Source organism: Geotrypetes seraphini, chromosome 8 (genome assembly GCF_902459505.1).
Source record: "Geotrypetes seraphini chromosome 8, aGeoSer1.1, whole genome shotgun sequence".
In the NCBI taxonomy this organism is placed as follows: Eukaryota; Metazoa; Chordata; class Amphibia; order Gymnophiona; family Dermophiidae; genus Geotrypetes; species Geotrypetes seraphini.
In genome coordinates, this window is record NC_047091.1 from 106,729,438 (window position 1) to 106,754,487 (window position 25,050).

Here is a 25,050-nt window from a genome sequence, read left to right on the forward strand (position 1 = left end):
ATGAATAAAGACATTTAAATCATCAGATGAGTTGAAGGACACTTTGGGCTCCTTTTACGAAGGTGCGCTACGGGTTTTACTGCACACACTGGATTAGCACATGCTATAGCACGCGCTAGCCAAAAATCTACCTCCTGCTCAAAAGGAGGCAGTAGCAGCTAGCGCACGCAGCATTTTAGCACACGCTATTCTGCATGTTAAGGCCCTAGCGCAGGGGTAGGGAACTCCGGTCCTCGAGAGCCGTATTCCAGTCGGGTTTTCAGGATTTCCCCAATGAATATGCATTGAAAGCAGTGCACGCACATAGATCTCATACATATTCTTTGTGCCATGTGCCTAAGGCTCCGCCCACAGGAGGGGCCTAAGGCTCCCGGGCCTATTCTGATTGGCCCAGGCGCCTTAGGCCCCACCAGTAGGCGGGGCTTTGGGACAGCTGGGCCAATCCGGCCCCATTCTGCTGTGGGCTGCCTGCCGGACGGACGGGTTTGGCACCCGTCTGTCCGGCCAACATTAAAAAGGTACGGGGAAGGGGAGTGGGGGGGTCGCGGGTCGGCTGGGGGGGCTGATCGGGGGTTCTGGGGGGCGGACGTTGGGGGGAGGGGGGTTTGTCGAGGGCAGGAGGGCCTGGGATCCCTCCTGCCCGTAATGTAGTGGGGGTGGGGGTAGAGGGGTCGCCTGGGCCAGGAGGGCTTGGGCTCCCTCTTGGCCCGATCGAGTCGGGGGGTAGTGGGTCACCTGGGCCAGGAGGGCTTGGCTCCCTCCTGGCCCGATCGGGGGGGGGGGGGGGGGAAGGCACGATCGGCAGGGCAAGAGGGCTTGGGCTCCCTCTTACCCCGATATCGGCGGGGAGTCGGCGGGGCAAGAGGGCTTGCCCCGATGTTGTCGGGGGGGGGGGGGGGGGGTTTGGCGGTTTGACATGGCAGGAGGGCTTGGGCACCCTCCTGCCTGGATCGTTGTGGGGGGGGGGATTCTGTAACCGGTGTTGTTTTTGACAGACACCGGTTACAGAATCCATCTTTTAGGCGAAGGACTGGCTCCTCCTTCGCCTAAAAGCCCTTCTGTTGGACGTTTGGGGCTTAGGCGTTTTTTTGTTTCATTATGGCTAAAAAGTGTAGACGTGGTGTGGGTGTACTTTTAGACGTAGTGGTGATTGGGCGTTTAGGCAGAGGAAGGCCATAATCAAAACATGGACTTTTGTTTTGGTTATGGACACTTTCCCTGCTTCTGGGTTGAACGTTTAGGGACTTAGGCCAAATGGGGACTTAGACGCTTTTTTTGATTATGCCCCCCTCCATGTCTTTTGGGACCCATCTCAATTAGAAATATTTCTTAAGGGAAAGAAGTAGGACTAGTTATTAGCATTTCTCAGTGGGGTTTTATAAGTATTGCGCCTTAGAAGGTATATAGGTTGTCGAAGGAGGGGAAGTTTATTCTTCTCCTTTTATACCTATTTTGATTTTCCTTTTTGATGTGTATTTAAATTACAAGAGATGTCTTCCTTCAATTGTGGGCTAGATGGATATTTACCTTATGATTAAAATTATTTTTTGGATGGTGTATAATTTTCTGTGATTCCATATCTTATTATGTTTAAATGGATGTAATATGTTGAAAATACTTAATAAATAAAATTAAAAAAGATGAAGGTTCTTTGGTTTCATAATACATTATCTTCTTTTGTTCCTTCATTTCTTACTCTATAATCAGGTACTACCCCACTGCAAGTAGATAAAATGTCTAAAGTTTTGGGTATTCTTTTAAACTATACCCTTACATTTGAACATTAAATTTCTAATTTATGGAGGAAGATTTTATATATTAAGAGGATACTTAGGCTAGTGAAATCGTGCTTTTTTGAACTTCATTTTGCACTTTAGTTCAAATGTTAGTGTTACCTCAACTTGATTACTGTAATTCTTTCTTTATATGTGAACTTAACATCAAAACTGATCAAAAAAATTGCAGTTGCTCCAGAATACTGCGGTTACCGGTAGATTAATTTTTCATCTAAAAATATAGGAAAGTGTTGCATTAGTGTATAAGAATCTTCATTGGTTATCAGTTGAGAGGCGAATTAAGTTTAAATCAGCTTGCATTGGTCATCGTATATTACAGACTGACTCTTCAGATAATCTGATTTTCCTTTTTTCTCATTTGCATTATTTTGCCACCAGATTATGTGGTACTTTATTACTACATTTTCCACAGATTAGAGGAGTACGGTATAAATGACAGCTCAACTCCTCTTTTGCTTATGCTGCCATTACAATTTGGAATAATCTACCTGTTTACATTAGGATAGATATCAATTACTTAAGGTTTTGTAAAAATTGGAAAACTTTTTATATGACTTGTAATAATATGATATTTTAATTATTGATTTTTGCATTTTCCTGTAGATTTTACAGCCTCTTTGAATGTAAATTGTCTTGAAACTTTTTGGTATAATGTTATTAATAAATTGCGTATTAGATTAGATTATTAGGAAATTTCCTGTCTCCAGATGGTTTACAATCTATGTTTGTACCTGAGGCAAAGGAGGATTAAATGAATTGCCCAAAATCACAAGGAGCCGTAGTGGAATTTGAACTGGCTTCTCTGGTTCTCAGCTTGTTGCTCTACCCATTAGGCTATAGAATGGATGTGATCCAAGAATCAAAAGTAGGTCCTTCGTACAGCAGTTCACAGCACTGCTACTGAATCACCAGGCCAACCAGAGTCTGACATCTATGGGGCTTTAATTATAATAACTCCCCTAAGTTTATTCAACCAATCTTGCTCCTGGATCCATCTTTTGCTCTTCAGGCCAGCATAAGCAGCTTTCACACCAGGGTCACCTCTTTGCTGAGTCTAGGAAGGCGTTACAGTCTGTAGGCTCCCATAGCAACAATTGTCACTATGACAGCTATATTATGGAGAGGAAGATGAAAGAATATAATTTATTTATTTATTCATTCAGTTTTCTATACCATTCTCTCAGGGGAGGTCAGAATGGTTTGCATGAATTTATTCAGGTACTTGAGCATTTTCTTCTGTCTGTCCCGGTGGACTCACAATCTATCTAGGCGACCCGGTCGACATTGTTATCTGGATTTTCAGAAGGCAATTGACAAGGTTCCGCATGAACGACTACTTTGAAAAATTGCAAGCTACGGAATCGAGGATGAAATACTCACGTGGATTAAAAACTGGCTGGAGCATAGGAAACAGAGAGTGGGGGTAAATGGACAATACTCGGACTGGAAGAACGTCACCAGTGGGGTGCTGCAGAGCTCAGTGCTTGGACCCGTGCTCTTCAACATCTTTATAAACAATCTGGACATTGGTACGACGAGTGAGATGATTAAATTTGTGGACAATACAAAGTGATTCAGAGTAGTGAAGACATAGGGGGATTGCGAAGATCTGCAACACAACATAATCAAGCTCGAGGAATGGGCATCAATATGGCAGATGAGGTTCAATGTGGATAAGTGTAAAGCGATGCATGTAGGTAACAAAAATCTAAAGCACGAATACAGGATGTCCGGGGCGGTACTTGGAGAGACTTCCTAGGAAAGAGACTTGGGAGTTCTGATCGACAAGTCGATGAAGCCGTCCATGCAATGTGTGGTGGCGGCGAAAAGGGCAAACAGAATGCTAGGAATGATAAGGAGATCACGAACAGATTGGAGAGGGTTATCATGCTGCTGTACCGGATCATGGTGCGCCCTCACCTGGAGTACTGTGTCCAGCACTGGTCACCGTACATGAAGAAGGACACGGTACTACTCGAAAAGGTCCAGAAAAGAGCGACTAAGATGGTTAAGGGGCTGGAGGAGTTGCCGTACAGTGAAAAATTAGAGAAACTGGGCCTCTTCTCCCTCGAACAGAGGGAGACTTAGTAGATAAGGACTGGTTGTGCACCCTCTCCAAGGTAGGGAGAATAGAAATAGACGGCAGATAAGGGCCACGGCCCATCTAGTCTGCCCACCCTAATGACCCTCCCCTACCTTTGCCTAGTGAATAGAGCCCACGTGTCGATCCCATTTGGCCTTAAAATCAGGCACGCTGCTGGCCTCAATCACCTGCAGTGGAAGACTGTTCCAGCGATCAACCACCCTTTCAGTGAAAAAGAATTTCCTGGTGTCACCTCGTAGTTTCCCGCCTCTGATTTTCCACGGATGCCCTCTTGTTGCCGTGGGTCCCTTGAAAAAGAAGATATCTTCTTCCGCTACGATGCGGCCCGTGAGATACTTGAACGTCTCGATCATGTCCCCCCTCTCTCTGCGCTCCTCAAGCGAGTATAGCCGCAGTTTGTCTAACCTCTCTTCGTACGGGAGATCTTTGAGTCCCGAGACCATCCGGGTGGCCAGTCTCTGAACCGACTCCAATCTCAGCACATCTTTGCGATAATGTGGTCTCCAGAATTGCACACAGTATTCCAGGTGGGGCCTCACCATGGATCTATACAATGGCATAATGACTTCCGGCTTACGGCTGACGAAACCCCTGCGAATGCAACCTAGGATCTGTCTTGCCTTGGATGAGGCCTGCTCTACCTGGCTGGCAGCCTTCATGTCCTCACTGACGATCACCCCCAAGTCCCGTTCTGCAACCGTTCTTGTTAGGATCTCACCATTAAGAGTATAAGTCTTGTATGGATTGTGGTTGCCTAGGTGCATGACTTTGCATTTTTTGGCATTGAAGCTGAGTTGCCAGGTCCTAGACCAGCGCTCCAGTAGGAGTAGGTCGTGCATCATGTTGTCGGGCATTGAATCTTCGTCCGTTGTGCTTTTTCCCACTACATTACTTAGTTTGGCGTCATCGGCGAATAATGCTATTTTACCTCGAAGCCCTTCTGCCAAGTCTCTTATAAAGATGTTGAATAGGGTCGGTCCCAAGACCGAACCCTGTGGCACTCCACTGATCACCTCCGTCATTTCTGAGGGGGTGCCGTTCACCACTACCCTTTGAAGCCTACCACCAAGCCAGTTCCTAACCCATTTCGTCAATGTGTCACCTAATCCTATAGAACTCATCTTGTTCAGCAACCTGCGGTGTGGTACGCTATCGAATGCTTTGCTAAAGTCCAGGTACACGATGTCCAGGGACTCCCCAACATCCAGCTTCCCCGTCACCCAGTCAAAGAAGCTGATCAGGTTGGATTGACATGATCTTCCCTTAGTAAATCCATGTTGACGGGGGTCCCGTAGATTTTCCTCATCCAGGATCTTATCCAATTGTCGTTTGATCAGAGTTTCCATAAGTTTGCTCACTATAGATGTTAGACTCACTGGTCTGTAGTTTGCTGTCTCCATCTTTGAGCCTTTCTTGTGGAGTGGAATGACGTTAGCCGTCCTCCAGTCTTCTTCACCCAAAGAGTGGTAGAGAACTGGAACGCTCTTCAGGAGTCTGTCATAGAGGAAAACACCCTCCAGGGATTCAAGCCAAAGTTAGACAAGTTCCTGCTGAACCAGAACGTATGCAGTTAGGGCTACTCTCAGTTAGGGTGCTGGTCTTTGACCAGAGGGCCACCGCTTGAGCGGACTGCTGGGCATGATGGACCACTGGTCTGACCCAGCAGTGGCAATTCTTATGTTCTTATCTAATGTACCTGGGGCAATGGGGAGATTAAGTGATTTACCCAGGGTCACAAGGAGCAGTGTAGGTTTGAACCCACAACCTCAGGGTGCTGAGGCTGTAGCTTTAACCACTCGCTCTCACAGCTGTAGGTGGAAACCCAGAGGAAAGTAAAGAGTCAAAAAATTTGAGGGAATAAGACTTCATATGCCGACTTATTATTTTGGTAAAGCAAAATCTAATATTATCAATTGTATAAAAAAGCCAACCTGGAGGCCAAAAAGCTATACTACTCTCAACAACTATTAAAGACCCCCAATAGATTTAAAAAACCTTTTTCAACTAACAAAACAGATACAACGTTGCAAGGAGACAATGGATGCCTTAACACTGAATGCAACAGCGAAATGCTTTCAGACTACTTTGCTGGCAAAATACGGTCTCGCCTCAACTCCATTGCACTACAGACATCATCTCCCCATGACTCAGACAAGATAATAAAACTACAACTGGGAACCCAACTCACTTTGAAACTGACTCCCATGATGACATCACCAAGATACTAGATGCTATTTGCCCTTTTGGTTCCAACCTGGACCCCTGTTCACCATGCCTTCTGGTGACTGTGAAAGATGCCTTTGTAGACTCCATCCTTCCTCTCATCAACACCTCTCTAAAAACAGGCATAGTGCCCGCAAACTGGAAGTCAGCGGTCATCAAACCAATCTTGAAAAAACCCGTGCTCGACCCTAACGTGCACAGCAACTGTAGACCTATCTCCAAGATCCTGGAAAAAACAGTGTTGAACCAATTACACGCCTTCATCGATGAACAAAGAACCCTATCTCCCTTCTAATCCACAGTATTGAAACCGTCCTTCTTGACATCATTGACGATTGCTGGAAACTCATGGATAAGGATAATGATGTCCTCCTGGTGCTTCTGGATCTTTGCATGGCGTTCAACATTATTGACTATCCTCTCCTCATTGTTCGGCTCTCTGAAATTGGAATCTGAGACACTGCATTACGATGGTTCACCTCCTTTCTGAATAATAGATCCCAAATATGGTATTCCGCAGGGGGCTCTGCTATCCCCCCTATTATTCAATCTCTATGTTAGACCAATCCTAGACATAGCCTGCAAATACCAAATAAAATTCACTCCTTCGCAGATGACATCCAACTATACCTATTGCTAGGAGAAAACTGCGATATCCAGATTGCAAAACTCCTAAAATGCCTCTCAGAAATCAAAAACTGGATGACCATCAACAAATTGCAACTAAACGCTTCCAAAACGGAACTCCTTTGGATTTGCAAAGAATGCTACAGCCGCACCCGACCCTTGCTATCTTAACAGGTCGTCCAAGTTCCGATAATCAAACCAAATTTCTGGATGTATCCAGGGACATTTTAGGCCTCTGAATGCTGCTGTGCGCCCAGAGCTGAAAGGGGCGTATCTGGAGAAGTGGTTAGGGCGGGATGTGGGCCGATGTGGGCTTAGTCATCCTGCAGGGATAATCAAATGTTTCATGAGACTTCCTGGATGAAACTTATACGTTGTGACTTAAGACGATGTAAAAGCAGGTATAAGTGGCAAAAAGGTATCCAAAGTGACCAGATAACCACTGCAGAGACAACATAAAGACCCCCACACACTTCTCCAGTGATCACTGACCCCCTCACACTGCCACAAATATCAGAATAAAAAAGTACATACCTGTCACCGGAACAACAGCACCTGCTATAGAAAAGCCTAGTAGAGCTGCATACAGGTGTGTTAAGTACCTTGAGGAGGGGGCTAGTGAACCATAGAGAGGAGGACCCAGGCTGCTCATAAGCCACTCTAACCACTACATTCAAGGCGGAAAATGTGAGTCCACCAAAATTCCCCCAAACCCTACTCTACTGCCATATAGGTGCCACCTGCAGCCATAAGGGCTATTGGGGTTATAGACATATGGGTATATACTTCTTTCTCTGTATTCATGGGTTTATTACTCGCAACTTTGATTATTTGCGTTTTTTTGCCTCCCAAATGATAATAAATTTTAAAGGCTGCCTCTGATTTATCCCTGCGTCCCGGACCTCTCCAGACCTTATCTGGTGGTCTAGTGGTGAAGCGGGGCAGGAGCGATCTTCCTGCACTGTGCAGAACCGTCAACAAAAGTGGCTGCCATGAGTTCCCGTTGTAGTCTCGTGAGACACGGGAACTCATGGCAGCCATTTTTGTTGACGACTCTGCATGGGGCAGGAGTATAGGATGATCGCTCCTGCCCTGCTTCACCGCTAGACCACCAGGTAAGCAGGAGGGAAGTAGGGGTGGGTCAGAGTTGGTCCTAAAAATTATTTGTGATTTTCCATATTTGCGGGCCAGCTCTACCCCTAATCCCTGTGAAAACGGAAGGAGAAGTTTAGTATGTTTTAGGGGGCTCACCATAAGGGAGTTCTGGTGAGATGTTTATGTGGCACTCTTTTTGTTAAGTTCACAGCAGTGCCCTGTGAGGTGCCCCACTGTTCTGTTGACATGTCTGGGTGGCCAGTCCATCATGATGCTGGTCCCTCCCACATCCAAATAGTCTTGTTCTGGGCTTTTGGGACTTGGATGAATTTTTGGTTGAAAATGTGGTATAAAGATAGGCGTACTGGTGGTCTGGACTATCAATGGCTTGGACGTCCAGATAGACGATTTCCGAAAAAAAAAAAAAAAATATTCTAGATGTATTATTCAAATATAGACAATTTCCCCCTGCCAACTTAGGGTGTCTAGCACCATATGTCCGAATCGGACTTAGACGTATCTTTTGATTATGCCCCTCCACATATATTGGTATTAGATCCCTAGTGTGTTTCTAGTTAGGATAAAAACTTTTATTGAAAAAACTTGCACTGTTAAGGATAGCTATGGCAAATTGTAACCTGTAAACTCTATCCCCCTCTTCTACAAAGCCGTTCTAGCGGCTGCCGCACAGTAACAGCCCCGAAGCCCTTTAAATCTCTATGGGCTTTTGGGCCGTTACCGCGTGGCAGCCGCTAGTGCGGCTTTGTAGAAAAGGGGGTATATTATGTTTATTGGTATTTGACCCCTAGTATGTATCAAATTAGGACATTGTACTGTAATTGTGTCATATTGTAACCTGTTAACTGTATTTTATATATGTTTAACCTGTAACCTGTTCTGAGCTCTTTGGGGAAAACAGGATAGAAAACAAATTAAATAAATAAATTAAAATATCTTAAGCTTGAAAATTCCATCTACAGTTAAAAGTTGTAGTCCTTCTGCATTCATACAATCACCATACTAAATTGTGTGTTTATTCTAAGACATTTAACACCCCCCCCAACAGTGAAAAAACATGGTCTATAGAATTTTTTTTTATTTTATTTATTTATTTATAAAATTTAAACATTTATTATCAAGCATAATCTTGTACAGAAAGTGAGATCAAGAAAACATAATATTATTTACTTTCCAACCTGAAAGTAATTCAAAATAATAAATAAAAGAAGATATTCATCATAACTTAATCACACACTAGTCCTCAAATTAGGATCCAAGGTTAATAATAAGAGTAGAAATTAAATTAAAGAAAAAAAACATTTTAACAAGAAAGATCGCTTAAACTGCTACTGGGAAGTGAGCTAATTATTATCACAATGGTACTGATGGTTCTACAAATTCAAGACGTTTCGCAGAAAGGAAAGCAGTCAAGTGAGCTGGTTCTACAAATACATATTTCAAAGAATGGTATCTTATGACACATTTACAAGGGTACCTAAGAAAAAATAAACCCCCTATTTTAGTCACTCCTGATTTTAACATTAAGAATTCCCTTCTTCTCTTCTGAGTCTCTTTCGAGACATCAGGAAATATCTGGATGTGGAAACCCAGAAAGTCCTTGGCCCTATTTTTAAAAAAAAGTTTAAGAATCCAATCCTTGTCTGGGGCCAAAGCCACAGTCAATAAGAGAGTGGCTGGAGTAGCCAGTTCTCTATCTGATTGCTCTAACAAAGTGGAAACGTCCAAGGTTTCTTTCTGTGGTATTCCTTCATCTTCTTTCTTTTGAGGATCCTGATTTCTTATAGGTAAATAATAAATCTTTGTAAGAGGTGGTAAGGAATTTTCAGGTATTTTAAGGATTTCCAGAAAGTACCGCTTTATCATATCTCGTGGAGAAATTGATAATACTTTAGGAAAATTAATTAAATGCAAATTGTTAATCCGAATATTGTTATCTAAAGCTTCCAATTTTCTCTTCATAATCGTGTTATCTTTAACAAATAACTCTTGATTACTCTTAATTGTTTTTAAATTCTTCTTTTCTTCTTGGATATCTAATTTCAGTGATATAGTCTCTTCCTTTAAAGTTTTTATCTCTTCTTTCTGGATTTGTACTTCTTTATCCAAATTTTTTACCTGTAAGTTAAGGGCATTTCCAAAATTGGATACTAAATCCCAAAGAGAGTCTAGAGTGACTTCAGAAGGTCTAGCAGGAGAAACAAAAATTTCTTGTGTCATTAATGAATGTTCACTTGGTTGTTTTACCTCTCTGGACGGAGCCTTGATCCCCTTTAACTAGAGTTGTTCCTGCCGCTGGTTTTTCTGAAAGGAGTAATTCACTTTCAGTTTCAGCTGTCTTCAGTAGCAAGCCCTCCGACGTACTGGCCTCTCGAGAGGAAAACACTTCCTCCTCCGATGTGCTCTCCTCTCGCGGCGAGCTTGCTCCCAGCGGCAACGGCTGTAGGGGCGGTGACCTCACGTCGGGGCTCAGCGAGACTTCCAGCCCAAGGGAGTTCGCCGCGGCACTACTCTCTGCTGGCGCTCCAAGCGGGCGATTCCCCGACGAAACCTGCTCATTCAAAAGACGCCTGAAAATGGCATCCACTGCGGGCAAAGGGGTCTCCAAGGGTCGGGAGGCTCCACCAACGCTTCTTCCCCTTCTCTTAGGCATTTCTCCAAAGGTAAGCGAGACACTCCTAAGCGTCCTCTCAGCAGCAGCAAGCGGCAGCCATCTTGGATTCCTGGTCTATAGAATTTAGTATTTTATACTGTTTGGAATTTTCCACGCTGAAGAAGTTTCATCTTTTTTGGAGCTGCACTGCCACCATGTGGACAGATGTTTGAAATAATACATTTTCGCACTGCTACCAACTTAGTCATGTCAACAATGGACTTGGATTTTTAGGCTTAATCTAGTGCAAACTAAAAGACCTATGGCATTAGTAATTTTGCATACATACCTTTCCCATTTATAGTTGTTGCAGTATAGGTGATTGTGGGCTGAAAGTGTTTTCTTTCACAGTCTGCATTTGTAACCTAAAATGAGGGGCTATTAGGAGGTGAAATAATGAACCATATACAGTAGTTTGGGTTACACTGTTATCCTTTTGTGGACATACCTGGTTGAACTTCAGTGTTCAAAATGAAGGCTTCTGTACTCAGCCCACTCAAATATATTTCTCTGACCTGATTGTGTAAGAAGAATCAACATTGTCCATTAATACAGAAATGGAGATAAAACAGAGCATATGAGCCATATCCATTGAAGTTATCTGAAATCTGAAGAATTATTTATATCTTTTTTCCATTGGTTCTTACATAAAAATGTTTAATATTAATATACTATGTTTACAGACACTTTTCATGTGATCTATTTCTTTCAACCAAGAACATAAACCTTGACAAGATCTTAATCCTGTTTACTTCATGGTTTTTTTTTCTCTCACGCTCTCATTGCTCCACTTCTTCGCTATTAAATGCTTGAAGGTACTGTAATTTCTGTATTTGTCATCCTTTATTATAAAAATCATAATTATATTCAAACAATTTTTGTGTTCAAAACAATTTTTATTGAGCTGTGCACAGCACAATCAAACAGTTACAACTCAGTCTGACATGTTACAGCTCAATTTAACCAGAATACCAGAAATACCCCAATCCTACTCCTCCTTCCTGGTCCCCACCTCAATAATACAAGGCACTCTAAGGCAGGGGTGTCCAACCTGCAGCCTGAGGGCCACATGCAGCCCGTGAAGTATTTTGCGTGGCACCAGTCGAAGGCAATGCAGTGTGTTCCTCTGCTGCCCCCGGGTGTTTACTGTCTTGCCGGCTCCCTCCTCTGTCATGCTGCAGCGTTTGCTTGGCCCCAGAAACATTTTTTTCAGCCAATGCGGCTCAGGGAAGCCAAAAGTTTGGACACCCCTGCTATAAGGTCAAACAATTTTAGCAGAAAGGTCCCGAAGTGTTCAGCCATTCAAGTTTCAACTGCGGGCAGCAGAAGTCAGTGTTGTCCAGAAGGGTTCCCATATGGTCTGAAAGCACACTCCCTAACGGGACAAAAAGTCAGTTTTCCAGTGCAATAGGTGAGACATTCTTGACAGACGGGTTGTGTCCACATGGCCATCTGCAGAAGGAATCCACACTGGATATTTTCTTTGAGCCTCTGCTGTATTTCACTAGGTTCCTTAGCACCACCTAGTTTTTCCTTTGTGCAAGCGTGCCAGCAGGAGTGTGTTTGTTCTGCTCTCCACAATTTATATTTTATTCGGTGTGTTTTTCATCCCTTTTTGGGGGTTTCTGCTGCTTGGAGTGATTATTCAGCTCTGCCTGACAGGCCAATCCCTGATTGGTACCTGTCAGTCAGCCTGCATTTACTTCATAGGAGCTTGGGGCCGATCCCCTCTTTCTCCTTCTGTCGAATGAAGGTTCGAGCACAGGCTGTTTGGCATCTGTTGGAGACTCGGTGGTGTCTCGCAGGTTGCCAGTTGCGTCTTCTCACCTTCGCCCATCCCTGAGCGTGTCTGTTGGTCTGCTGGGGTGGAGATACAGTCAGGCATAGGGTCTGACTAGCAGCCCGAAGATCAGCATTGCCAAGGCATTCCCAGCATGAGGCAGTGATTTTCTGATTCCAGCTATTGAAAGAGCTGAGGCAGGTTGCAGTATATGTTCAGCACAGGCTACAGAGAGTATAGGCTGTAACAGCCTGTGAGGTGAATCAGGGGAGGTTTGAAATTCAAAGTTTTGAGGGTTTCTGCATATCCCCCTGTGTTCCCCCTCCTGAAAAATACTAAAATTGCTTTTTTATAGTTTGTTTAATGTAACAAATATTGCATTTTTGGTGCAACTTTCTTAGTGGTGGCCATCTTGGATTTTTAGCGATTTTTTTTTCAAAAGCTCCCTGCTTCTCCAAAACTGCAATTTTGCCTCTAAATGTGTTGGGATGCAGTCCTTGGGCTCTCCTGATGTGAATTCTTGCCAGGATTGCGAAAATTTAGCACCTCGAGCGTTCTTGCACCATGTGCTGCATGGCGTGCCTGGGATAGGCGGCAGAATCCAGCTTAAGGTCCTGTTGAAGCAGGTGACCAAACACTCAGCTAGCTCGGTGGGGTGCCCTCTTTATTTGTGGGGCTTAGTTCAGCTGCTAGTTCTGTGCACCTGGCTGCGGACCCTCCACAGCCTAAGAAGCACAAAGTTGTCATTAAAGGGTGACTCTATGCCCCAGGAGCCAGAGGCTTTCTCTGAATTTATGAAACATTTATGGAATGAGTTTCAAAGCCAATGTTCTTCCCCTGCGTAGTCCCACTCCGCCTTAGATGTGTCTCTTAGTGGCATAGCTTCTATGGACGCTCTCATTTCAGTCAGCCGCTGTTCTTGTGCTTGCCTGATCCTGACCTGGGGGATCCTGATGATGATGATCAGCTTGCTGACCCCTTATTTACAAGTGCAGGGCTTCCAGGGACAGGAGATCAAGGACTTTGTGCTGGATCTGCAAATCCCTCTGGGGTTTTGGAGCCTTGCTGTGATCCCACGGTTCTGCATTTATTTAAGTCTGCAACTTTACCAGATCTTATTTTGGAGTCTTTGCAGGAGTTGAATTTAGTCACTCAGCTGACTCCGTTCACTTCTTCCTGGCTTTATGGTGTGCACTCACAGACTTCCACCTTTCCTTGGCACCCTGATATGAGCATTATAATTTCATAACAATTTGATTCTGCAGATTGTACTCTTAAGATAGTGAGAGCCATGTCTCTTGTATCCTCTGGCACAGGAGTACCAACAGCTTCTGGGTCAACCTAGGGTGGATTGTTTGTTAGTGCAGGTAACTAAGCGCACCTTTCTACCCAGTGAAGGTGGTGTGGTGCTTAAAGATATGTAGGACCGCTGTGTGGATGTGGTCCTCCAGAGACTTTTTGATGCAGCTACTTTAGGCATAAAAGCTGCTTCGGTGGCGTCCTTTGTCTCACACGCCTGTCTTTCTCGACTGCACACACTGGAGAGTGAGGCTGTGGATCCTCATCAGCTTCTTTTGGCTGGGTTAGATTATGTTGATGGTGCATTGTATGACCTTATGCAGGTTTTGGCTAAGGTGTTGGCATACTCCATTTCTGCCTACAGGATGCACTGGATCAGGCAATGGGTTGGTGATTCCACTTCCAAGGCTACTTTGGCTAGACTTCCCTTTAAGGGGCAGTTATTGTTTGGCAAGAGCCTGGATGACCTCATGAATTCTATGGTGGACTGTCGCCCTAAGACAGCAGACCGAAGACGTCTAGAGCAGGGATCTCAAAGTCCCTCCTTGAGAGCCGCAATCCAGTTGGGTTTTCAGGATTTCCCCAATGAATATGCATTGAAAGCAGTGCATGCACATAGATCTCATGCATATTCATTGGGGAAATCCTGTAAACCCGACTGGATTGCGGCCCTCAAGGAGGGACTTTGAGACCCCTGCTCTAGAGGTTCTGGTCACTCTAATTTTCGTGGCTCCCGATGATCCCGCCCGTATGTGAGTGCCAAGTTGCAAAGATTTTCCCAGGGCTCCTGGCCCAGATATGCCTGCTACAGATGATCCCAGCCTCCCATCCTTCACCCTCTACCAAAAAGGCGCAATGACGCCATGCCAAGGGATGCTCCTCTATAGATAAGGGGCAGACTCTCAGCGTTCCTGTCCATCTGGGTTCGCATTTCGTAGAATCAGTGGGTCTTGGACATTATTCAGTTGGACTACAAGCTGGAATTTGCCCAACTTCAGATGAACTGGTTTGTGGACTCTCCCATGGGTCGTCCAGACAAGGCGCTCTTAGTTCAAGCCACTGTTCAATGCTTGCTGGATATTCAAGCTATAGAGCCATTGCCGCCTGTACTCCCAGGCTCAGTCATATACTCTATGTACATTATTGTGCCAAAGAAAATCTCCGAAGATTGCAGTCCTATTCTGGATCTTCAGCACGTGAATGCGGCTCTCAAGGTTCATGCTTTTGCATGGAGACAGTGTGATCGGTTATTGCAGCAGTGGCCCCGGGAGAGTTCCTTGCCTCTGGATCTCATGGAAGCCTACTTGCACATTCCGATATTTCCAGCCCACCGCAAATTCTTGCCGTTTCATGTCCTGGCACAACATTACTAGTTCTCAGCTCTTTGGGCTGCCAACAACTCCCTGTACTTTTACCAAGGTGATGATGGTCATAGCAGTTTACCTGCAAAAAATGGATTTATAGGTTCACCCTTACTTGTATGACTGGCTGATCAAGGCTCTCTCATTGGCCGAGGATCAGCATACAGTGAATCAGGTGATCCAGGTGCTGGAGGACCAGGGCAGGATGGTGAACTACAGAAAAAGCAATCTGATACCCACAACAATCGCTGGAATATCTGGGAGTTCTCCAACACAGCCGCGGGCCATGTCTGTCTTCCTGAGGCATGCAGACTAAAACTGTGTGCCCAGATTTCTTCTCTTCTGGAGCTGCCAGTTCCTTTGACATGGGACTATCTTCAGGTCCTGGGGTTCATGGCGGCCACAATAGATGTAGTACCATGGGCGAGAGTGCACAAACGTCCTCTCCAGCATGTCTTACTCTCTCGCTAGGCTCCAAACAGGGATGCTTTACAGTCTTGTCTTCCCTGGACTCAGGTAATGGGCCAGCATGGCTTGATGGCTTCTCCTGCACTTGTTCTGCAGGGGTCTTCCACTGCAGATTGCCTCCTGGATTGTGGTGATGACAGATGCCAGTCTTCAGGGCTAGGGAGCCCACTGCAATTTTCCCATCCAGGGGAGTTGGACACCCTCTCAGAGGAAATGGTCAATTAAACGGTTGAAGCTGAGAGCCATTCGACTGGCTTTGATGCAATTGCAGAAGACTCTGGAGGGCCAAGCAGTCAGGGTCTTCTCTGACAATGCAATAACAGTAGCCTATGCGAATCACCAGGGAGGGACCAAGAGCACCCCTCTGGCTCAGGAAGCCCACCTTTTCTTTTCTATGGGCAGAACCATCATCTCCAGGTGATATCAGCAGTGCATGTGGTGGAAGTAGACAATGTCCAAGTTGACTTTCTCAGCAGACAGACTCTGGATCTGGGCGAGTGGGCCCTGTCCTCAGCTGCGTTCTGAGTCATAGTGTGGTGCCGGAGCTGGCCCCACTCGACCTAATAGCCACAGCAAAGAATACAAAAGCGGATAGTTTCTTCAGTTGCAGATCTGGACCTAGAAGCAAGGGTCTCGATGCTCTAGTGCAGCCATGGCCTCCGGAGATTCTCCTGTGTGTCTTTCTTCCCTGGCTATTCGGCAGATTGTGATCCACCCAGGCTGTGTCATTCTGGTGACTCCAGATTGGCCTCACAGACTGTGGTACACAAATCTGATGCATCTTTGCAAGGGTCACAGCCTTCAGCTGAGCGCCCATCCAGACCTGCTTATGCAGGGTTCAGTCTGCATGGAGGACCTGGGTCACTTTGCTCTTACGGCATGGCTCTTGAACATGCAGCCTTAAAACACAAAGGTTATTCTGATATGGTTATTGACACTCTTCTCAAGTCTAAGAAGTCATCCACAGTTTCTGCTTATGCTAAGGTATGGAAGGTTTTCCAACTTTGGTGCACTCAGGACCAGATGGACCCTTTTCGTCTCCGATCTCAGTGATTATTGCCTTTCTGCAAGCTGAATTTGATAAAGGACTCACTGTAGCATCTCTTCAGGTCCAGGTAGCTGGGCTCTCTTGTTTTAGAGCCTGGGATAGTCGTTCTTCTTTGGCATCTCATCCTGATGTTGCTAGGTTTCTAAAGGGGGCTCTTCACATCAAACCGTCAGTTCAGCAACCATTCCCTTTTGGGACCTTAACCTGGTGCTGTCTAGCCTCACCAAGGCTTCTTTTGAGCCCCTTTGGGATGCTTCCCTCTTGGACTTGACACTCAAGACCGTGTTTCTGGTTGCTATTACCTCAGTGCAGCAGGTCTCGGAACTTCAGGCTCTTTCTTGTAGGGGACAGTTCTCTGCATCTCAGAGCCTAGGATTTCCATGTGTATGATTTGTTCCTTCCTTCCTTCCTTCCTGCCGAAGGTGGTTTTGGCTTTCCATGTTATTCAGGAAGTGTGTTTGCCTGCTTTTCAGCCTACTGGTTCCAGGACACAAGATCGCTTTTTGAAGAGACTTGATGTACGCAGAGTGCTTCTTCGCTGCCTGGAGGCTACTAATGACTTATCTCTCTGACCATCTGTTTGTGCTGACTCATTTTGTTCAGCGGGGTGCTTCCACTTCCAAGGCCACGATTTCCAGATGGATCCAAAGGGCCATTTCAACAGCCTATATTCTTTCTGGGAAACAGTCTCCTGTTTCCATCAAGGTGCATTCTACCAGAAGTGTGGCTTCTTTGTGGGACAAATCTAGAGCTGTCTCTCCTGAGGAGATCTGCAGGGTGGCAACATTGTCCTCTTTACACAGGTTTGACAAGTTTTACAGAGTGGTTGTAGTAGCAAGACCAGGACTCTGGGTCCTTTGGGTCCTCGGTCTTACGGGCCGGCGCAGTAAGGCCGCTCTAGCTTTTGGGGGACGGCTTTTGTATGTTCCATCTGTTTAGAATGTCTCACCTATTGCACTAGATAAAGAGATTATGTACTTACCCTGGTAAGCTCTGGAACCAAGCTCTTTCTTGGTTCCTTTCAGTCCTTGGGGGCTGGGAAGAATACTGTATATATGTTACTTTTTCTGCAGGAGTTGTTTCTGTACTCCTTTGAAGCCTTTGCAGTTGATGTTTTAATGTTATATATTGAGCAGAACGGTTGTTACTGTCCTTGATTGCCATGAGTGTCTCTTTTTCATGTTTATTTGGTGGCTCTTAGTGCTTGGGTACTAACTGTAGGTGGAACTAAGTAGCCCAGTGAAGTACAGCAGAGGCACAAAGAAAAAATCCAGAGTGGATTCCTTCTGTAAATTGCATGTGGCCATGGTCGCACTACCCATCTGTCTAGAATGTCTCACCTATCTACTGGAAAAAAGCTTACTAGGGTAAGTACATAATCTCTTTATATCTCTCCATTCCCAAGCCAAAACATGAAGCATCTTAGTGCACCATAGTTGCCAGGATGGACCCTCAGAGTCTAATCACTTAATCAATATACTCTTAAAGGCCACCAATATCGACCAGTGAAGAAATGCACTCATTCCTTTCTTCCATCGATTATATGAAGGCAGCAGGCTAAACAAGATAACAGGTCCTGGACAAATTGTGATTCTTGAAAGGGTCCAATTATAATCAAAGATATGCTTCCAAAATACAACTATGAGGGGGAAATTCCACAGTATATGTCCCAATCTGGCTTCTACATGCCTGCAATTAGGGCAAGTAGTATCTGCTTTTAGCTTCATGAGATGGGCCCTCCTGGGGGAAGATAGAGAACCTTAACAATATCTTATATTGCAGTTCCCAATAGTTTATATAAGTAGTTAATAAATGTCCTCTGGGAGGATACAATTTAAATCCCCAGACCAGGTTCACTGAATTAATTGTTATTGTCTAATCCTATAACAACCTATGATGGAATCTTAGAGGCAACTTCATCTGGGAACCCTTCATCTGGGAACCCAAGGTAAATGCTGTTGATATTAAATCTTGATGATCAAAGTCAAGATCAGATGGGGACAGCCGCTGCATATAATGGTGATTCTGAAGATAGGTAAACACATCCCTCTGTGGTAAGTTAAATTCCTTACTGAGAGATGAAAAGGACTGAAGTTTCTCATCCTCCATAACAAATTGAGAAAGGAACCTTATCCCCTTAAGGTCCCAAGCCAAAAAGGTAGGATTATTCAAGCCTGGGGAAAAATTGCCATTATGCCGGTTGGGCAGGAAAGAGGAAACATCGGTATTACTCCTAAGCAATCTACAAACCCATCATCAGACCTGTCTCAATGGCTTATAAAGACATAATGGCCAACTACAGAAGGCTCCAGGCAAGGCACTTCATTTAAATAGGCAATGAAAATAGATAGTTCTAGATTTGTGGAAAATAGATAGTTCTAGATTTGTGTTTGTAAAATCCTTGGTACTCCTAAACCAAACATTAATATGTCTCAAACGGCAACTGATAGACATGTTTCGTAAATTCAACAGTCCCAGACTACACTTATATAAAGGTTTTGTTGCAGCCGTGTGGGAGAGCCTGACTTGTTTCCCTTTCCATAGATTTAGTTGAATCATTTTAATAAGCTTACACTCATCAGACCCTGTCAAATATAAGGATAGCACCTGGAAGATGTACAGCCAATGTGGTATTATTAGCATATTATATAAAGGCTTATTCTGCCCATTAATGATAATGGATGTACCTGCCAAAACTGTACCTGTGAGCGAGTAAATGAAAGATGGTATATGAACCCCTAAATATTTGAAGGATATCGCTGCCCACTGTGTTTGTACATCAGGTAAAGAGGGTAGAGCTATAGACTTAACAAGATTGAGTCTAAACCCAGAAAAGAATCCATATTTGTCTATAAGTTCAAGAGCTAATTTCAAAGAGGGCTCTGGCTGGGTTAGGACAAGTAAGAGATCATCTTCAAATGCTGAACATCCTTGTTGGGTCCCTTTTCAATAGGGAATGAGTCAGTACAGATACCAATAATGAGCAACTATGCACTGGAGGCGGAATATAGTGCCTTAATGTCCTCATCCCTTCAGGCCAATGTGTTGTAAAATATGAAAAAGAAAGGACCAGTTGACATTATCAAACACCTTAGCGGCTTCCATACTGGCTAATATGGAGGGAAACTGTCCATGCTGACAATGTGCTAAGACAAGCAAAACCTTATGAATATTACAAACATATTGACAACCTTTGACAAATCTCACCTACAAGGTCTAGAACATACGAGGCCAAACAAGCAGTCAAAATACTGGCTAATAACTTAAGATCTATGTTATTCAATGAGATAGGCCTATAAGAGTCTGGAGAAACTGCTGGTTTTCCAGTTTTCAAAATCGGAGAAATTAAGGCCTCATTGGATAAATGTGGAAACGTTCCCTGTTTGATGGCCTTGAAAGCAGTGCATGCAAATAGATCTCATGCATATTCATTGGGGAAATCCTGAAAACCCGACTGGAATACGACTCTCGAGGACCGGAGTTCCCTTCCCCTGCCTTAAATAATTCTTTAGTATTGTTGTAACTTTCTTTTTCCCCTCTAATCCATTTGTTTATATATTTTTTAAATCAAAATTTTTCTTCCTCTGCTGAATTTATTGGTGCTATAGTATTTGCTCTCAGTATATAAACAAAATTTTCAGTGTGCACTCAAACTTCATTGAACTATAAAGAACATTACAGATGTAAAACACTTATTAATAAACCAGGAAAGCATTTCTGAATGCTAACTTAGTCTTTAACAATTTGTTTTGTTCATTGCAGTTCCAGGTGCTCAGTACTGAGGAAGAAGGTAAAGCACCACAAGGGAGATGCGTTTGGGAAGAAATCTTGGCTCCTTTCTTATAAGATGATGGCTAGTGTCCACTGAACTTAATATTCTTTTTATGATTCTTGACCCTGCTGTGGACTGCACGCATGCATTGCAAAATGGCTGAGACTTTAGCTGTGCATTCGGCCTACGTGAACATCTATAACATCTTAAACAAAATCCCTAAAGAGAAGCTTCGTAGCCTCCAAGCCAAACTGAATAGTATGGGATCCAGTACTAAGTGTGTAAAACTTCTCCAAGCTATGATCCTCAACACCTTGGGTCAAGAGGAAGAAGCACAGGTGGCTCTAACCATATTAGACACTAACCAAGTAGTACCAAATATTTCTAATAAAATACAGCATTTAGAACTGCATCAAAATTATGGCAGTAACTCCTTGGCCCCTCATCAGAATCCAGATGTCCTGATAACAGTGGCACGGATTTACACACTGTTGGTAAAGGAAAACCTCTGTGCAGAATCTGCCAGGAATCAGGCCTACCAAGTGGCCATTGAGGCCTCTAGATCTGGTGATAAGGTGTCACTGCAGAATCTTTTGAGTGAATCTCAGAAAACATGTGGTGTTCATAGCTTCAACAGCTCTGGGCTTAATGAGCCTATGCCTTTAAAATCCATCCCTGTTGTTGTTACAGCTCCAACATCCCCCTTATCAATTCCCAGCAATAGGACAAGGTATAAGGACTGTGCTTCCACAGCACTTGGATCACTGTATCCCTTTAGTAGCATGGCATCTTTCAGCAGTAATCTGGAAATCAGTCAGTCCCCTACAGCAGAATTTTTCAGCCGGCCTGCTCAATATAACAATAACTATATTGAACCAAGCAAGCTTTGTCAAGACATCATGCATGGTCCCGGGCAGCACAAAGTGGGGGAGGATGATCTTGGGGTTCAAAATGCTAATGAGAAGGATGAAGCAGTACAAGAGCCCAATAAATCAACTGTGCAGAATCATCCAGTTAGTAAGAAGCCAGAGGTTTCATGTAGTTATCCTTCCACTGGCCTAGGTTCTGAAATCTTGGAGTCTCAACAAACTAGCTATTGTTGCACAGACAGCACCAGCACCAGTCAACATGTAATGCTGACAGACAAACCTGAAACGGGCAAGGGCCAAAGAACAGACATGACATCAGTTAAAGTATCTTCTAGCACAGAGGTTTCTCAAAGCAGTCCCAGCTCTACTGTTCCTCTAGCAGATGGTACTACTGCTTTGCAACACAATATAGACTCTAATCCTATCTCCTCTGCTACTTCTGTGTTAACAGAGACAGTGGGTAGTGAGAACACATTCTTCAGTTTTGTTGTTCTTCATGCCAAAGAAGATGAAGCTATTGCTTTTAAAGTGCGAGACACTTTAAAAAACATTGGGATTTCTCATGGAGCCACCTACTGTGAAGAATTTGAGATTCCAGGGAACAGTCCTCTAACCTGCATTGAGGATGCTGTAGACAACTCTGCTTTCACGATCCTGCTGCTTACTAGCCATTTTGTATCTCACTGGGCTCATCTCCAAACCAATGCTGTACTAATGAACTCTATTAATAAGGAACACAAATTCAACACCGTCATTCCATTTCTGCCCAAGGAGAACCCACTGAAAGAAATCCCCATGGTGCTGAAGAGCATTGTAGCTCTAAATGAAAAATCTCCAATGTTTTCAAAAACTGCACGGAAAACATTCAGTCTAAAACGAATTCAACAGATGAAAGAGAACTGGAAGCAGGAGGAGATGGTAAGAGAACTGAGGAGGAGAAAAAAGATAACTGAAAAACAGGTGAAATACAACCAGCAAATAAAAGATGCTACTTTAGAGTTGTCTGTTGAACATCTGAAGCTTCTGCAGACTACATACAATATTTCTCCTTTCTACCTTCCAGGACCACAGCAACCATTTCCACCAGGCATGCCGCCAACTCCAGGGACAGCAGGTGGTTTCCCACTAAACTGTTCTCAAATTTTCCATTCATTGGGCCCAGTGCTTCCCCAGATGCCCTACCCATTAAGTGGAATACCTTTTCAACATTTTTCTGATGCCCAAGGAAATCAGTATACCTCAGGTGGTACCCAACCAGTCATCCAGATTCAACATGCCACAAATGTACAGATTGGAGACCAAAATCAGATGAGGATTGTGGAGGCTGAGGAAGAGAAAGATAGCCTAGATGGAATGGACAGTGAAAGTGACTGTGTATCCTAGATGAGAAGCATGGGAGATATGATAGCAGTACTTAAATGCCTGAAGGACAGGAGTAATCTAAAAAAGCAACCTTTCTTTTTTATGGAAAAAATGTTCTACAACTAGGAGTCATAACATGAAGTTCCAAGAGGTTTGATTCAGAAACAATGTCGGAATATATATATTTTTTTATGGAAAGAGTGCTGGATGCTTCAAATGCTTTCCCAGAGGAGGCAGTAAAGATAAGACCAGTAGAAGAATGTTAAAAAGGATGATATGAGCACAGAGGATTTGTGGTGATAAGAGGATGGAAATGAAACTATGAGCAGCAGAGCAGCAGTTGCAGTCTTAAAAACCAATGGTTCTATGAGGAAACAATGAGAAAGGGGTACCTAAAATGCAATTATTTCTTTAATAGGTTAGTTGGGGGACTGGATATTAGATTCATGTAGGAATGTGTATGCACATCTAACAAAAGATAACAAATCGCTGCTGGGCAGACTGCATGGTTTTTTTTTGTTTGTTTTTATTTGCCACTCTTTACTATGCCTGATACAGAACTATTTTCAAAGTGCAGTAGCCATTATACTAAAAACACATTTTTAAAGAATAACTAAACTGCAAAATTCCATTATTACTTGGGAATGAAACAGATGCAAAGACCAAGATTTATAAGAAATTAATTTGAAGGACTTTTTTAGTCTTTTTTTTATTATTGGACTAGATTCTGCTGGAGACTCAATTGTAAATAAATTGTATATCTCAGGAAGATTAATTTTATTTGGAAGAGAGAAGAAATGTTTAAAAATACATTGCTTTCTTTCACAAAGCTTCTATCTTTTCATTGTTGAAATGATTTAATTTTGAACTACTTATCTGTTCTGTGAAATTGCTGAAGCCTAATAGAGGTCTCAGCTGACTGGTTTTGTAGCAAAATGAATGAACTTGTAGAATTTGAGGCATGCAGAAGTGTTACAGGCACCAGCAGCTGACTACCATTTCACCAGAGTAGGTAGAAAGGGGGAGATTATCAGTAGGCTGAAACCATCAACAAGGGGTCTTCCACTTTAAAGAGTACCCTACCCCAACAGTGAGAGGGCATTAACCATTAGTGAACGATCCCACTAAATTCTTTATACTGTATAAGGTCTAGGATTGGTCAACATATTACCAGCTGCACATAGAATTTAATGAAATCTTTGTGAGGTTTCCAGCTGTTTGCTGAACGTGTCAAATAACAAGTGGTTAAATGGGAACTGGGGTTACCAGAACAGACCTGAGAAATCATGGGCTAGGCCAAACCAGTTTTCAAAGGTAAGCACCACCATTCCCTTGGTGAGAGAAGTAGGATTGTAAGGGCGCTGACTGAAAGTTGCAGCAAACTTTCTTATATTTCCTAAAGTTATTCTTTCAAAGCCAACAGAATGCTGGGAAGAAATTAAACTTGAGGGGTTGAAAAAAATATGTGGGGGCCAAAATAACTGAAAATTGAATAGAACAGTATCAAATTTGGCATGGAAGAAAAACTGGGGAAAAGACACATTTTTCTGCAACTTTCAGTCTAATCTGATCCATTTTTAAAATTAATAAATTCACTCCTCCACTACGGCTCATTGTATTTATATGGGCAATGCTGTTCCAGCAACTGCAGCAGTCATTCATTCATTTAGGGAATTTCACCTTTCAAATTGTCCTCCCTTCTTTTCTTGGACACTGAAACACAGAGAGTCAACACAGAGATATTAGGGATACCCTATGGCTCCAGAAAAAGGAGTCAAAATCCAACCAAAACAGTTACTTTATTGTGAAGAGTCTTAAAAATATAAAGGTCCCAACTAGGATCCAAGTTTCGGTATCCATAGATGCTGTCCTCAGGTGTTCAATATTGAGACGACACTTCTTTTCCTTATTGTTTGCTTGACTTCCAGAAAAAGGAGGACAGATTGAGACATCTGGGTTTTATTTCCATTGAAAGCAATGGAAGTAAAACCCAGATGTCTCAATCCATTCTCCTTTTGCTGGAGCCTTATGCTAACCCTAAGATATATGCACACATATATTGAACTATGGACACAAAGAGGTCCTTTTACTAAACTGTGGTAAGTGCTAGCACAGTGTATCGCAAACTGTGTGCCACAGTGAGATTCCAGGTGTGCCACAAGAGATAGGTGTCAGTTAATGTCATCACCTCTCCTCCTCTTTGTCTCTCGGCTTACTGGAATTTTAGGGTTACCAGATGGAGGGATTTCCAAAATCTGGCAGTTTGTCCAAAAGTTAAAAAGACTTAGGGGTCCTTTTATCAAGCTGCGGTAGGGATTTAACGCGCATAATACCGTGCGTTAAAACGCCCGCCGCGCTAGCTGCTAATGCCTGCATTGAGCAGGCATTAGTTTTTTAGCCGGCCGCAGGGGTTAGTCCATGATGAAATGTCCGACGTGCTAACCCCGCTAGCGCGGCTTGATAAAAGGACCCCTTACTGTAGGATGTGTTCTGGCATTCCATGGTAAATTTACCAATTTGCATGCACATACTACACACAAAACATTTTCTGGGAAGGGGGCATTTTGGGGAGAGT

The 25,050-nt window shown here is 43.7% G+C and overlaps 1 protein-coding gene across 3 annotated transcripts in view; it reads left to right on the forward strand.

Moving 5' to 3' along the window:
- TICAM1 (toll like receptor adaptor molecule 1) overlaps positions 1-23,241 on the forward strand; it is a 42,343-nt gene extending 19,102 nt beyond the window's left edge. For 2 of the 3 annotated variants that reach the window (XM_033955297.1, XM_033955298.1), the window contains one exon: positions 20,235-23,241. In XM_033955297.1, the coding sequence (XP_033811188.1) occupies positions 20,388-22,496 (2,109 nt within the window). In that variant the 5' untranslated portion in view covers positions 20,235-20,387 and the 3' untranslated portion in view covers positions 22,497-23,241. Of the gene's footprint in view, positions 1-17,697; positions 17,840-20,234 lie in introns of those variants that run through there. The other variant, XM_033955299.1, reaches the window with a different exon arrangement.
- Positions 23,242-25,050: the final 1,809 nt, after the last annotated feature.